The sequence below is a fragment of the Mya arenaria genome, chromosome 2 (genome assembly GCF_026914265.1).
Source record: "Mya arenaria isolate MELC-2E11 chromosome 2, ASM2691426v1".
NCBI classification, from domain to species: Eukaryota; Metazoa; Mollusca; class Bivalvia; order Myida; family Myidae; genus Mya; species Mya arenaria.
The window spans coordinates 18522028-18535124 of NC_069123.1; the positions used below are offsets into that span (position 1 = coordinate 18522028).

Below are 13097 nucleotides of genomic sequence, written 5' to 3' on the forward strand. Positions count from 1 at the left end.
CACTTGGCTCTCTTTATCTCTGTTAACATATATGAAGAATATTAATGTAAAGTTTTTGGCATTGACATTTGGCCTGCAGAGCACCTTTCAATTAGATGAACATTCAAATTTAATGAAGGATTTAATATTTGAAACAATAATTTGATAATAGGCAATGACCACTGACTATGACTACTTTGTTTTAAACAGTGTTTTGTTTTGTACAAATGCACGCTTGTATACTTACCTTAACATTTTTTGCTGGATCTAAGCTACACATGTTTGTATATATTTTTTTAGACTGACAATGTTTGAGATACTTCTATCTAATCCTTTCAGGTTGGATGGGAAACATGTCGTTTTTGGGAAGATTGCAGATGATGCCAGCTTGACCATTGTTAAGCAGATTGAAGGCATCGGATCCCCAAATGGCCAACCATCAGAACCTGTTACTATTACCAACTGTGGCGAACATTAGTGATGAACTTGGCAGTAATTTCACTGTCTAATATAATAATTACTTAATTACCTATAACTTCATTTAGTTTTATATAGCTAAACATAAGGATACATGCCATATTTATAGAGACCTCCACAGGGTTTTTTGTCATAAGTCTATGTTTTTTTAACAAAGCTTAAAAAATGTGTGAATATCTCATACATGCCATATTTCTTGAAGACTTTGGAGTGGATTTTGATAAACAATCACTCCAGCGTAGGCATGTTCTATTTTATAAAGCATTTTATTTAAACTAGCAGTTCCTAAAAAGCACCTTATTGAGTATATATGTTGTAAGGAAATACATTGTACTAAGCCATCAAATCTAAAATAAAAAAAAATTCTGGTAGATCTTCACAGGGAATATGGCATGTATGCATAAGCAATGAATTATTTTTCAGTTCCTATATCATATTATATAAAGGTCATTTTGTAAAGATTTATTTTTGTTATTCAATATTTTCTAGCATTTGTTTATGTTTTTTAGAGCTCCTTATATGTTCACTTCTTTCAACATCTAAATAAATCAATATAAATATTATGTCTTGACTTGTAAATTGCTTTACGAGCTTATGTGATGTGTGGTGTCCTTTATCCATGATGCGTCTGTAACAAATTGCTTGTGAATGCAATACAGTCTTTCGTCTAGATTGTATCTCATTGAAACCTATACAGTAGTACGATGTCAATGAGAGCTTGGTTTCTTTCGTAAACTAGTCAGATATGCCCATGCATGACTGGATTATGACCCTTGAAATTGTCAAAGTTGCTATTGTAGCTAAGTGAAAATTACAGTCTAAGGGAGACAACCTGTACTCAGAGATTGCAGTTTTTAACTTCACACGATGGGAAAGCACAATGATATGAAGTGCAGTGTATAAGGACAAGAACTCTTTCAGCTAATCACAGAGTTACTGCCCTTTGTCACTTTTTCTTGTCCAGAGCATAACTTGAAAACTACCATATGGAATCTAATAAAACTTTATACATTGGTAGAGCACATTGACAGGAAATGCAGTGGATAGCATTTTATTGAACCTTCATACAATGGTAAGGCACAAAGAGAGGAAGTGCAGTAAACAAGAACGATAACTTTATTTTAGCTAATTACACAGTTATTGCCCTTTGTCACTTTTTCTTGTCTGGAGCATAATTTGATAACTACTTTAATAATAGAATTTAATTAAACTTCATACAATGGTAAAGCTCACTGGGAGGATGTGCAGTGTACTGTAACCATAACTCTATTTCAGCTAATTTCAACCTTTATTACAAAGCAGCTGGTCCTGTTAATCTAATGGTTGATTTTGTCACTTTTATTGTGTGTTGGGGGATTCCTGAATGACAAACCAGGGTTGTGTATTACACTTTTTACTGACTTTGAATCGAAAATATAAAAAAAAGAACCGGCAAATTGTCAGTTTTTAGAAGCCCTGCTTCATACAATGGTGAAGCACAATAAGAGGAAGTGCAGTGTACAAAATTCATAACTCTCAGCTTATTACAGAGTTATTGTCCTTTGTTACTGTTACTGTTTGCTTGTCCGGAGCAGAACTTAAATAAGAGGGTTAAGATGGCTATATCACTAATCTAAGTAAAACTTTAATGGTGCTCTAGACATTTCTATAATTAAAGGGCGATTACTATTGGATGATTACAGTGATTTGGCTAGTTATCCAACTTGTCCAAGATATTTTTTCATATACATTCTGACCAAATTTGGTGATGATTGAACAAAGGCTTTTAAAGTTTTTGACTGGACAAGACATATTTTAGGTAATTTCTATAATTTCAGGGTGATAACTCTTGTGTGACTTCAGCAATATGGCTGGTTATCGAACTTATCCACTTTGTTGTGCCTATATACATTCTGACCAAATTTTGTAGTGATGAGACAAAGGCTTCTTAAGTTATGGATCGTACAATACCAGACCTATTTAAGGTTATTTCTGTAATTAAAGTGTGATAATTCACGAGTGACTATAGCTATTTGGCTTGTTATCGAACTTGTTCAGGACATAATGCCCTTACACATTCTGACTAAATTTGGACATGGGGTTCTTAATCATTGATTGGACAACATATTGGACGCTGCCAGCCCAAACGCTTGCCCGCCTGCCGGTACGCTGCAGGTGAAATGATAAAACATCCGATTTTTTAAACAGGCATAAAAAAGATGAAAAATATGTAGTTATTCAAAACGTTACAAAGGGCCATAACCCTTTACAAAATAGCAGATTGTTACTGTGAATAAGTTGATGAACTTTAAAGTTGATATCTTCAATGAATGTAAAACAGTAATATAATTATAAAAAATAAAAATTGATAAAAGGGTCACATAAGGAACACTGTCATGAAAATATTTTCCATATAGTCAAATAGCGAAAACTACCCCCCTTCCCCTTGCGGCCATGTTTTTATGAATCAACATGGGGTGAAGGAATGGAATGGAGGGTCACCTAAGGGACATTTCTATGAAATATTTTTAAAATCAGGGCCAGCGGTTTTTAAGAAGATTTTCAATGTTTTCCATACAGACATATATAGTGAAAGGTCATGTTCAGTGAAAGGTAGCCGCACCCCCTGGCAGCCATGTTTTTTAGCAAATTACAGAGTTAATGTCCTTTTTATGCTTCTCAAAGGGAGAGCATATACATGTAGCTGCAGCTTTGTACATCCGTCCGTCCATCTGTCCTTCCGTCACACCCTTATCCAGCAAAAATTCTGATGTGATTGAAATGAAACTTAGTATATAGATTGATGGCAATGAGAAGAAGTGCAGTGCTCAAGTACCATAATCCTGTCCTGCATATTTATAAAGTTATCCCCCCTTTATCTGATATTTTTCGAAAATGGGTTATTGTCCGGGCCATATCTTGGAAAGTACTCCAGGGAACCAAATGAAACTTCAAATATAGATAGATGCCAACGAGATGAAGTTCACTGCACACAGGCCATAATCCTGCTCTGCTTACGTTTTTAGCTATCTCCCCTTCACCTGATTTTTTTCGAAAATGAGTTCTTGTCCGGCCAATATCTTGGAAAACACTAATGGGATCTAAATGAAAATTTAAATGTAAATAGATGGCGATACGAAGAAGTGTAGTAGCTTAACCCCCTGTCACACTAGGGCCGCATTCCCACGGTGTCCACAAATTCCAAAACGCCGATCTGCGCGCAGTGGAATCGAAAGCATCGCCAGTGAACGCGGTTGGATCGCGCAGAACGCCGAGCTTTGAGCATGCCGAAAACAAACGCCGTCGCTCGGCGTTCTGATAAGAGTGCAGTGGGATCGCCGTGAGGTCGCCGTAGCAGCGCAGTTAAGTTTCCTGCAACGCCACTGGACCGCCGCGGGAGCACACAGAGGTCGCAGTGCGAACACAATGGTTATTGGTGGCGATACCGCGGCGATCGTACGGAGTTTTCTGAGATGACACTGCGTATTTTTTACACATGTAAAGCGCGTCTACGGCGCTTACAAGGAGTTAATTTTTCTTACTGCGCTCTTACAACGATTGTACGGAGCCGCTATGGCGATCATTGCACTACAATAATATTATTTATTGCACTTCTACCGCGTCAATCGGCGTTTGCATGACAATGAACAAATCCAACAAAATAGTATAAAGGAATGATATATGCAAATTCATTTCACCATGGCTGATGTGAAACAGTAAGCAGGGCATCTGCTTGCCTATATTCAGGTCCAGCAGATCCATGATGATGCAGACGTTTTGGAACTAATTCTAAGTTAACGACGGAGGAGGGCCCCAAGGCGTTGGAGGCTTTGGGTTCGACCATGGCTTGACGAAGGCAGATGGTTGCATCATGTTCTCACCTGTTCGTAAGCAAATGGAAGAATGGAGAACTGATTGGGATACCGTTTTTATAGATAATGCAAAACAACACGCAGTGTGAGCGCCGTGAAAGCGCAGTTCACATGCAGTGCGCGCGCCGTGACAACTCGATGCACGCAGTGGAAGCGCCGTGATAGCGTCATGAGCGCGCAGACTATCGCCAACTAGAACTCGGTATGAACGCGGTAGAACGCCATGGAGCTCCGTAGAAACGCTATGACATGGGGAAAATATTTCCTAAGATTTGATCTAGTTTTGACCTGAGGTGATCCATATTCACAAACGTTCAAGACAAACAGTAGACACGTATTCTGACAAAGTTTCATAACAATTGGAAACATTGTTATATGTTTCAAGACTGTAATGGCGGCGCCCATTAACTAACCCGAAGCATTCCAGCGTGTTGCCTATTACCCATACGACCATGCTCTGGATTAAAAATGACCAAACAAGCCATGCAAGAAGAGCATAGGCACTCGTGGGCCTCTTGTTTATGATATGAACTGTTTATGTTAATTAATTGGAAACTGATTATATTGATGTTTTATATGTTTACCAAGATAAAACAAACATCATGATGATTGAACATGTTTCTTTCTAAAGCTTCGAATTTGAAGAATGGAAAGCAAGAATTTTTGCACTAAAATCATGGTTATTTAAAAACATGGTATTGTATACAAACAATAAATTATAATCTAACTGTTGTTATGTCAATTGAACACATGATCTGACATTAACATTATCGGTTCATTGGGAAATGTATTCGAATAATTACAAAAATGATTGGAATTGTTCGTATTTCCATGCCCCAAAGGTAAGCATATAGGTATCGTTTGTATATCGGTTTGTCCGTCCATGTGTAATGACTTGATTATTGATGGGATTTCATCATAAACGTGTCGAGTACCATGATAATTGTGTCAAATGAAAAAAGATTCGTGCTCTTATCTTTAAGGTCACACTTGAAGGTCAATGGTGAACAGTATGGATATCATAGCAATATTCCGTGTCTGTAATGTTACTTTATGTACTGTTAAATATGCCCAAGTTCAAAGAGACTTGGTCTTACGGTCCTCAAACTTGGCAGGAAGGTTGGTCATGACCAGCAGATGACCCGTATTGATTTTTAGTTCAGTAGGTAAAAATGTCATTGTCGCTGTGAACATTGGGCACGGAAAGATTCTCTGATTGATTACGTAGAGTATGAGGTCAGTAGGTCAAAACTACGTTCGTGATTACCTTGATGACAAAAAAAAATGTCGGATTGATAACTTGAACATATTTCATTCTACGGTCCTCAAACTTTGTAGGGAGGCTGTTCATGACCAGCAGATGACCCTATTAATTTTGTGATCAGTAGGTAAAATAGTCGCGGTGACGTTGGACACAAAACAAACTTGTCCAATTGTGAGAGTTTTCTTGGACCTCAAACTTGACAGGGAGATTTGACATGACTAGCAGATAACCCCTTTTGATTTTGAGGTCAATAGCTCAAGATGAGGTCAGTAGGTCACGGTCACGGTGACCTTGAACACAAAAATATTGTTCGCTTGATATCTTGAGTATGGTAAGGCCTATTGTCCTCAAACTTGGTAGATAGGTTGGTAATGATCTGCATATGACTCCTTTTGCTTATGATGTGAGAAGGACAGGGCCACAGTGACATTGAACGCAAAAACCTTGTCCAATCAATATAAAGAGAACGATTAGACTACGGTCCTCAAACTTGGTTGAGAAATTGGCCATGGCCTTAAATTACTTCACATACACTTAAAGCGAAATGACTCATTGGCTGCCATTTGAAGGCCTAATCGGGAGTGTTTGTAAGATTACTGTAACATTGTTACATGAAATTAACTTCACATAATTGTACAGAGGTCGTACAAAACATCCATGCTCTTATATCCAATATCAAGGTCACAATGTGAGGCCAATGAAGTACATTATGGAGTTCATAGCAAATTTTCGAGTCTCAGTCATATTTTTGTAACTTCTGATAGAAATTCAAACAACCTTAAAAATTGAGGAGCATCAGAGGTAGGTGTGTAACGCATAGAATCCATGCTGTTATCTCCAGAGTCAAGGTTACACTGAAGTTCAATACAGTATGGAGTATACTTTGGTCTCAAAAATAGCTTTGCAATTGATGGGAATTTCATCAAACTTTACAGCATTGTACATACTCATGGTAATGTGTTTCGCGCCTTTCAATTCAATTGCCTTTTCTTAAAGGTCAAGGTCACATTTGGATGATCATGTCCACTATTGACTTCATAAATAAACTTCTTGTCAAAGTTACAACTTTGTTATTATGTATGGGAATTTAATCAAACTTCACATAATTGTACAGCACCATGGTTGTTGTTCATACGATGTATGCTCTCATCTTTGAGGTCATGGTCACACTTTGAGATCATGTTGCACAATATAGATTGCTTGTATCTCGGCCGTACCTTTTTAATATTTCACAGATTTGATTGGAAGGTATGCAGCGTATTTGTTCTCTCATCTCAAAGGTCAGGGTCACAATTCTTGCAATTATTTTTATCGTGGCTATTATACCGTTTTACCTGTTTATATGAATTCAACTAATCTTCACTCATTTGTAGAGCACCATCAAAAGGATTTGTGAACTTTTAATTGAACAAATATATGCCCGAACTGTGACCTTTCATGTTTCTGTGTGAGCTTTTGTTGGTTTATCATATGTTTAAACTAAGCGGAGCAGTGTACATTTTCCATGTTAACACTCATACGTTTTTCATAATTTTCCATGAAACTTGATCAGAATGTATGTCCTAATTTAAGCATGGGCCATGTTTGGTAAATAAAGGTTGATAGTGCTTGTTAAATGCTTCATAAAAAGTTTGTACTCTTTAGGTTACATATTCTGCCCAATCTGAGAATTGGTAAGACGGTTTGTCTCGACAAATACTAGGTATATTTTAAATAGTTCATGTCCTGTCGTAATATAGGTCATTAGCACCTTGATCACACACATGATGACATTTTTTTACCAGAAACATGGTTATACGTCCGTTCTAACACTATGTCAAATGTTCGAAACCCTCACTGTATAGTTACACTTGAGGACACATTTCCCATTTTTATGGAATTGTTATAACTGAGAATGTTTCTCTATACAATTAAAGGCCAAGTTCGAGATGAAAGAACTGGGTGACTTAACGCATACAATTGTAAAGCTTGAGGGTATAAGGATAGTTGTCATAAAACTTGTTTAGGATTATTGGCTCCATAAGTTCACGGTCTAGTTTCAGTTTAGGTTCTGTCCGATAAAAAAGACCTAATATGCTCAATATACCTTGTTCACACTTTAAAGGCAATATATGCTACCAAATATGTTGTTAAATTTTGTCAGAATATGCGTTAATGGAATCTAGGACAACATTACAATTACACAAGGTCAAATGTCGGAAAACATTTCTGACATTAGAGGCCATATTTCTTCTCAATGTTCATGAAACTTCACGAATAAATGATTTATGTATATAAAAAAGGTTTATTTCGATTATAAGTAATGTCTGGCCAAAAGGTATATCACCAGGTCAAGTGCTTAAAAACTGTTGTTTTCGTACTTGGTAAAAATGTTAATCCATTTGAAATCTAGCTGAATTTCGAGTATGGCTCATGTACGTTAGAAGATATGTGTTTTTGAAAAATGATCGAAGCGCCAGTTAGCGCTATATTCTACACAATATTTGTGATATTTGTTATAAATTACCACTATAAATGTAAGAGCTGGTTTACGTATGTGTAAGTCAATTATAAGAAACTTATCACTTGCTAGCGATAGCGATATTGGGCGATGATGCTTCTTATTTCTTAGACGTCTTGCTCATAATTTAATATAAAAAAGAAAACAAGAAATTATTTACACAATCACTGATAACAGCGGAACAACATGGTTCAAAATATATTTATTAAAATGTTTTGATAAACGTTAATAGATGCAGGATTTCCCCTCAACTATGTGTATTAAGTACAAACTGAAAAATCTGCTTCACCTGCGCGCTTGAATATACGCATTGACAATCCAGGCCCGAACAGCTTCTCCTGCGCGCTTGAATATACGCATTGAAAATCCAGGCACGAACAGCTTCTCCTGCGCGCTTGAATATACGCATTGAAAATCCAGGCACGAACAGCTTCTCCTGCGCGCTTGAATATACGCATTGACAATCCAGGCACTAACAACTTCTCCTGCGCGCTTGAATATACGCATTGACAATCCAGGCACGAACAGTTTCACCTGCGCGCTTGAATATGCGCATTGACAATCCATGCAGGCACGAACAGTTTCACCTGCGCGTCTGAATATACGCATTGACAATCCAGGCACGAACAGTTTCACCTGCGCGCTTGAATATACGCATATACGCATTGACAATCCATGCAGGCACGAACAGTTTCACCTACGCGTTTGAATATACGCATTGACAATCCAGGCACGAACAGTTTCACCTGCGCGATTGAATATACGCATTGACAATCCATGCAGGCACGAACAGTTTCACCTGCGCGCTTGAATATACGCATTGACAATCCAGGCACGAAGAGTTTCACCTGCGCGCTTGAAAATACGCATGACACGAACAGTTTCACCTGCGCGTCTGATTATACGCATTGACAATCCAGTTACGAACAGTTTCACCTGCGCGCTTGATTCTGATTATACGCATTGAAAATCCTCTTGAATAAGACAGCATGTGTGCTCATTAGTTCTACATTTTCATTGTAGTTTTTCAAAATCCACAAGTCCCTTAAGAATACTTTGGGGAAAGAGGCAATATGTCATTACACTTTGACCATTTCAAGGGGCGGTAACTGTAATGTAACATTGAAACAAAAGTTAAGGAACCTACACACGACTTGGGTGATTAGAGTATGTTCGAATGTTTTAAGAATAGTTGTAGTTAAAATTACCTCTTATACTGAACAAGGAAAAATGGTTGTGGTGTACAGTTAAAGAAATCCAGGTTTTGCGTGTATTTTTCATATTTAGGGGACAATGGTTTCAGGAAAACTCCAGCAGAATCCGAGTAATGGAACATAGATATGATGTTTTAAATAATATATTATTTATTAATACAAATAAAAACCAAAACTTAAGTGCGGTCGACTTCTCGACCGACCGTAGATGAGATGTTATTGTTTCCATCTGCAACATGGGCCTAATTATGTCAATACGTGCATGAACTTGTAGACTTGTACAATTGTAGAATGCACACACTAAGCAAAGGTAAGCAAAGTAATTATGTTACTTGGTTCACCGAACAACAAAAGAATGGCTGCTTTGGTCAACATTTGAGGTTCCACCCTGGCTGCCCAACATAGATAACAAACGTAGATATCCTAGTATGCAAGCAACTAGAACAGTATATTTGGACTGTCAGAAATATATTGAGACCAAATTCAAAACATGGAAAATAAAGATTTATCAAGTTTATTACGAAAGTTGATAAAAACCGCTTTCCTTGTTGTCGTTTGGATATGTATAGTAAGTACACATCTTGACCCAAGTATATAGCTACATTTTTAAAAAGCCTTAAAAAGCAGCACTCTCACAGATTAAACGTTTGAAAACTTTTTTATATTTTGTCTTTGAACGAGCCATATTTTGCGACATTCCATGGAAACCAGTTATATAAGACTGCTGACAAAAAAAAATAGATCGCAGATTTTTATATTTAAGTTCAAAAATTGATGTTTTATGCATTTTTCTTAACTGTTAGTAACGGTTTAAGCTATAAAACATTAATTTTCGAATGGAAATATGAAAATCTACGATCTGATTTTTTGTCAACAATTTAACATCATTGGGTTGCAGATATTTACGCTAAAATTTGCTCTTTCCAAGACAAAAAATAAAAAAGCTGTAAAAATGGTAAATATGTGAGAGTGCAGCTTTAAACACGTCTCTAATTACGGGCATTTTGACCGCAAATTCACACAATCAGCTTATTAGACTAAATAGCGCTAGGCTAGGAAAGGAATTTACATAAACTTCCGATCATTAATTTCCATAATATTGTTTATGTTTTTGCATGTTTAACTGGAATAAAATACTGTTTAACGTAAGTACACATCTCTTCTCTCAGAACATGTCGGACAATACATTTGAAGAAACGAACCGGTTTTCTGCAATAAATTTTAACTCTTGTTTAATGCCTTTAGCTTTTTAAAGCAACACAAATTCACCCTGGCAAAATGAAATAAAACCAACAGTACTTTCGAGTGTATTATTAATTTGTTACTATTAGTTTTTGATCTAATGGCCCCAATTTCTCGAAAATTCTTAACTCGCTTATTTCAATTAGCCAAAATACATACTGAAAATGGATTTTGATATGTGAAAAATGGTTTATTCTGATAATCATACAGATTATTCCTACATAATTTCTAAGAATTCTTGAAGAAGTAAATATAACACATTTTATAGAACAACAAAAATAGTGAGATTTGCTTAATAAGGGATTAAGAAGTTTCGAGAAAATGAGGCCAGAACGTTGCTTCCTTTACAAACGCGTCAGACACGGATTATCATTATTTTTTCAGGGTCTTTGTCTCGAAATCACCGGGCCTACACTGATCGACCTCAAACTAAGAACACACTCAAACTTTGAAGCAGTGGCAACGGCCGTTTCTGGACGAAGCGCCGGGTTTTTCATCGGTTCTGCACTAGGGGGCGTTTTGGTAGACAAACTAGGGCGATTTTCGGACTTGATTCTTGCCATAAGTTTAGACTTGATGGCAGGGTTTACGGCGGCACTACCCTGGGCGCGGATGACGGAGCTTATGTTTGCCATCAGCCTCTGTGCTGGCACATGCGAAGGCGTCATCAATATCGGTAGGTTTTTGCGTTAATATTTCTAGGTATGCCACATGGGCTGCATTGTTACCGTCCGATGTCGATGATTTGGAAACAATTGCGAAACAATAGTAAATTATGTTCTGTAAAATAAACGGTACGCTCATGACTTTGTGTAACGATAACACGAATTTGAGTTGAACTCTTTTTAGCTGGTCAGAAACTGATCATAAACATGTGGCAAGAGAAGTCTGCCTCGCCGCTACATCTTCTACACGCTGGGTTTGGTTGTGGATCGTTCATCATCCCGCTTATTGCAAACCCATTCTTGGCTGTCCTGAGGGGTGCAGATAACAACTTATCGGACATCTCAACGTTAGCGCCAACTACAACGGCAGAACCGGTTTACCTAAAGCAATCAAGAATAGAATACGCTTATGCAATCGCTGGAATGATCGTAGTTGTTGTGTCATTTGTGTTTTATGTGTACCATTTCACCGGAATACGGGACAGTAAAGCCGTTGTTAAAAGTGAAAGTGAAGGGGATACATCCAAGCCATTATCCTTTCGTCAGATGTTCAATCCTGCAACATGTACGGGTGGACGGTTTTTCTACGGATTGGAAATCTTTGTATTGGTAGCGTTGTTCTTTTTCCAAGCCACGGGCGGTGAACGTGTAGGTGGGAAATTTATACGTACGTTCGCAATTGACTATCACAAATTCTCCAATGATGACGGTACCTACATAAACACGGTATTTTGGATAACCTTCACTTGCGGACGCGTGGCAGGTTTTGTCGCTGCAAATTGGATACCAATTCGCATACTGATACTTATTGAAACAGGCGGTTGTCTTGCTGGATCGATCGCACTAATGTTTTTTGGTACCAGCGGGCCTCTTGCATTGTGGGTGATAATGCCAATATTAGGGTTTTTCATAGCCCCACTTTTCCCATCCGGAATAGGCTGGGCTAACTTCCACATTGACGTCACCGGAATAGCGATAACCGTGTTCTTACTTGGTGGATCTGTAGGTGCACTCGTATATATGAAGGTCATTGGATTTTTGTACGACAACTACGGTCCAAAAATGTATATATACACATTGCTTGCGTACGGTATCGGTGCATTTGTGCTTGCAGTGCTTATGGATCTGGTCGGAGCTCAACATGGCAATCGTTTCAACTGGAAAAAAGAAGAAAAGGACATCCCCGTCGAGGGACATATATCCGAGGACGTTAATGAAATAAAACTGTGATTATCAAACATCACATTCCATCACTACCGTTCATGGAGTTTTCGATCGTGTTTAAAAAAAAAACGTTTGCAAAATGTTATATAATATAACGCACAAACCCAAACGGATAAGCTTTTTTTGTCTAAATTTGACTTTTCTTTCTCATTTATATTTATCATAGAGTATAAATATGTTTAATGCTTATTCTATCATTACGGTTAAGAACACACTCACACACACGGGCGCGTTCGCGCACGCGCACACGCACACACAGCAAATGGATATTTGTGTCTGTTAATAATTGTTACGTTAATTTCAGTATTTCCCATCTTTTTGGTTGTGGGCATCGTACATATCATTTTTCAACGCTATTTGATCTTCTATTGATCTTCTATTTTAATTCTTAGATTTATGGATTAAAGAAAAGATGTCTTTTATTACACTTTGTTGAGTTTATATAAAACTTCATTAAAACAATAAGGAAGTTGCAAATATTGCTGTATTTGTTTTAACATACAAATCCCAATAAACGCTCACGTTTATTAATTATGATGTTAATTCTTGGTGAAGCAATAAAATTATTAAATTGTTCCATAACTTTTGTGTTTCATAGCACACATATTTTATAACACCTGAATGGCAAAAAGCAAATACTCAACAATCGACGAGGTAAAACATAAAAATCATGTATTTGTT

At 37.3% G+C, this 13097-nt stretch overlaps 2 protein-coding genes across 5 annotated transcripts in view; both read left to right on the top strand.

The window, feature by feature from the left end:
- Positions 1 to 1019, top strand: part of LOC128206476 (peptidyl-prolyl cis-trans isomerase A-like) — a 28571-nt gene extending 27552 nt beyond the window's left edge. For all 4 annotated transcript variants that reach the window (XM_052908923.1, XM_052908934.1, XM_052908945.1 and 1 more), the window contains one exon: positions 319 to 1019. In XM_052908923.1, the coding sequence (XP_052764883.1) occupies positions 319 to 457 (139 nt within the window). In that variant the 3' untranslated portion in view covers positions 458 to 1019. The remainder of the gene's footprint in view (positions 1 to 318) is intronic.
- An 8728-nt stretch (positions 1020 to 9747) lies between these two features.
- Positions 9748 to 12764, top strand: LOC128224784 (sodium-dependent glucose transporter 1A-like). The gene is made up of 3 exons (XM_052934836.1): positions 9748 to 9853; positions 10912 to 11203; positions 11377 to 12764. Exons 1-3 carry the CDS (start codon positions 9776 to 9778, stop codon positions 12420 to 12422), a joined length of 1416 nt encoding a protein of 471 aa, XP_052790796.1. The 5' UTR covers positions 9748 to 9775; the 3' UTR covers positions 12423 to 12764.
- The last annotated feature ends 333 nt before the right edge of the window (positions 12765 to 13097 follow it).

Bases quoted from the DNA above. Each gene is read 5' to 3' on its own strand.
- LOC128224784 (XM_052934836.1), top strand. From the start codon at position 9,776: ATGGAAAATAAAGATTTATCAAGTTTATTACGAAAGTTGATAAAAACC. The intron at 9,854-10,911 runs GTAAGTACACAT...TTATTTTTTCAG, and splicing joins TTGTCGTTTGGATATGTATA to GGTCTTTGTCTCGAAATCAC. The intron at 11,204-11,376 runs GTAGGTTTTTGC...AACTCTTTTTAG, and splicing joins CGAAGGCGTCATCAATATCG to CTGGTCAGAAACTGATCATA.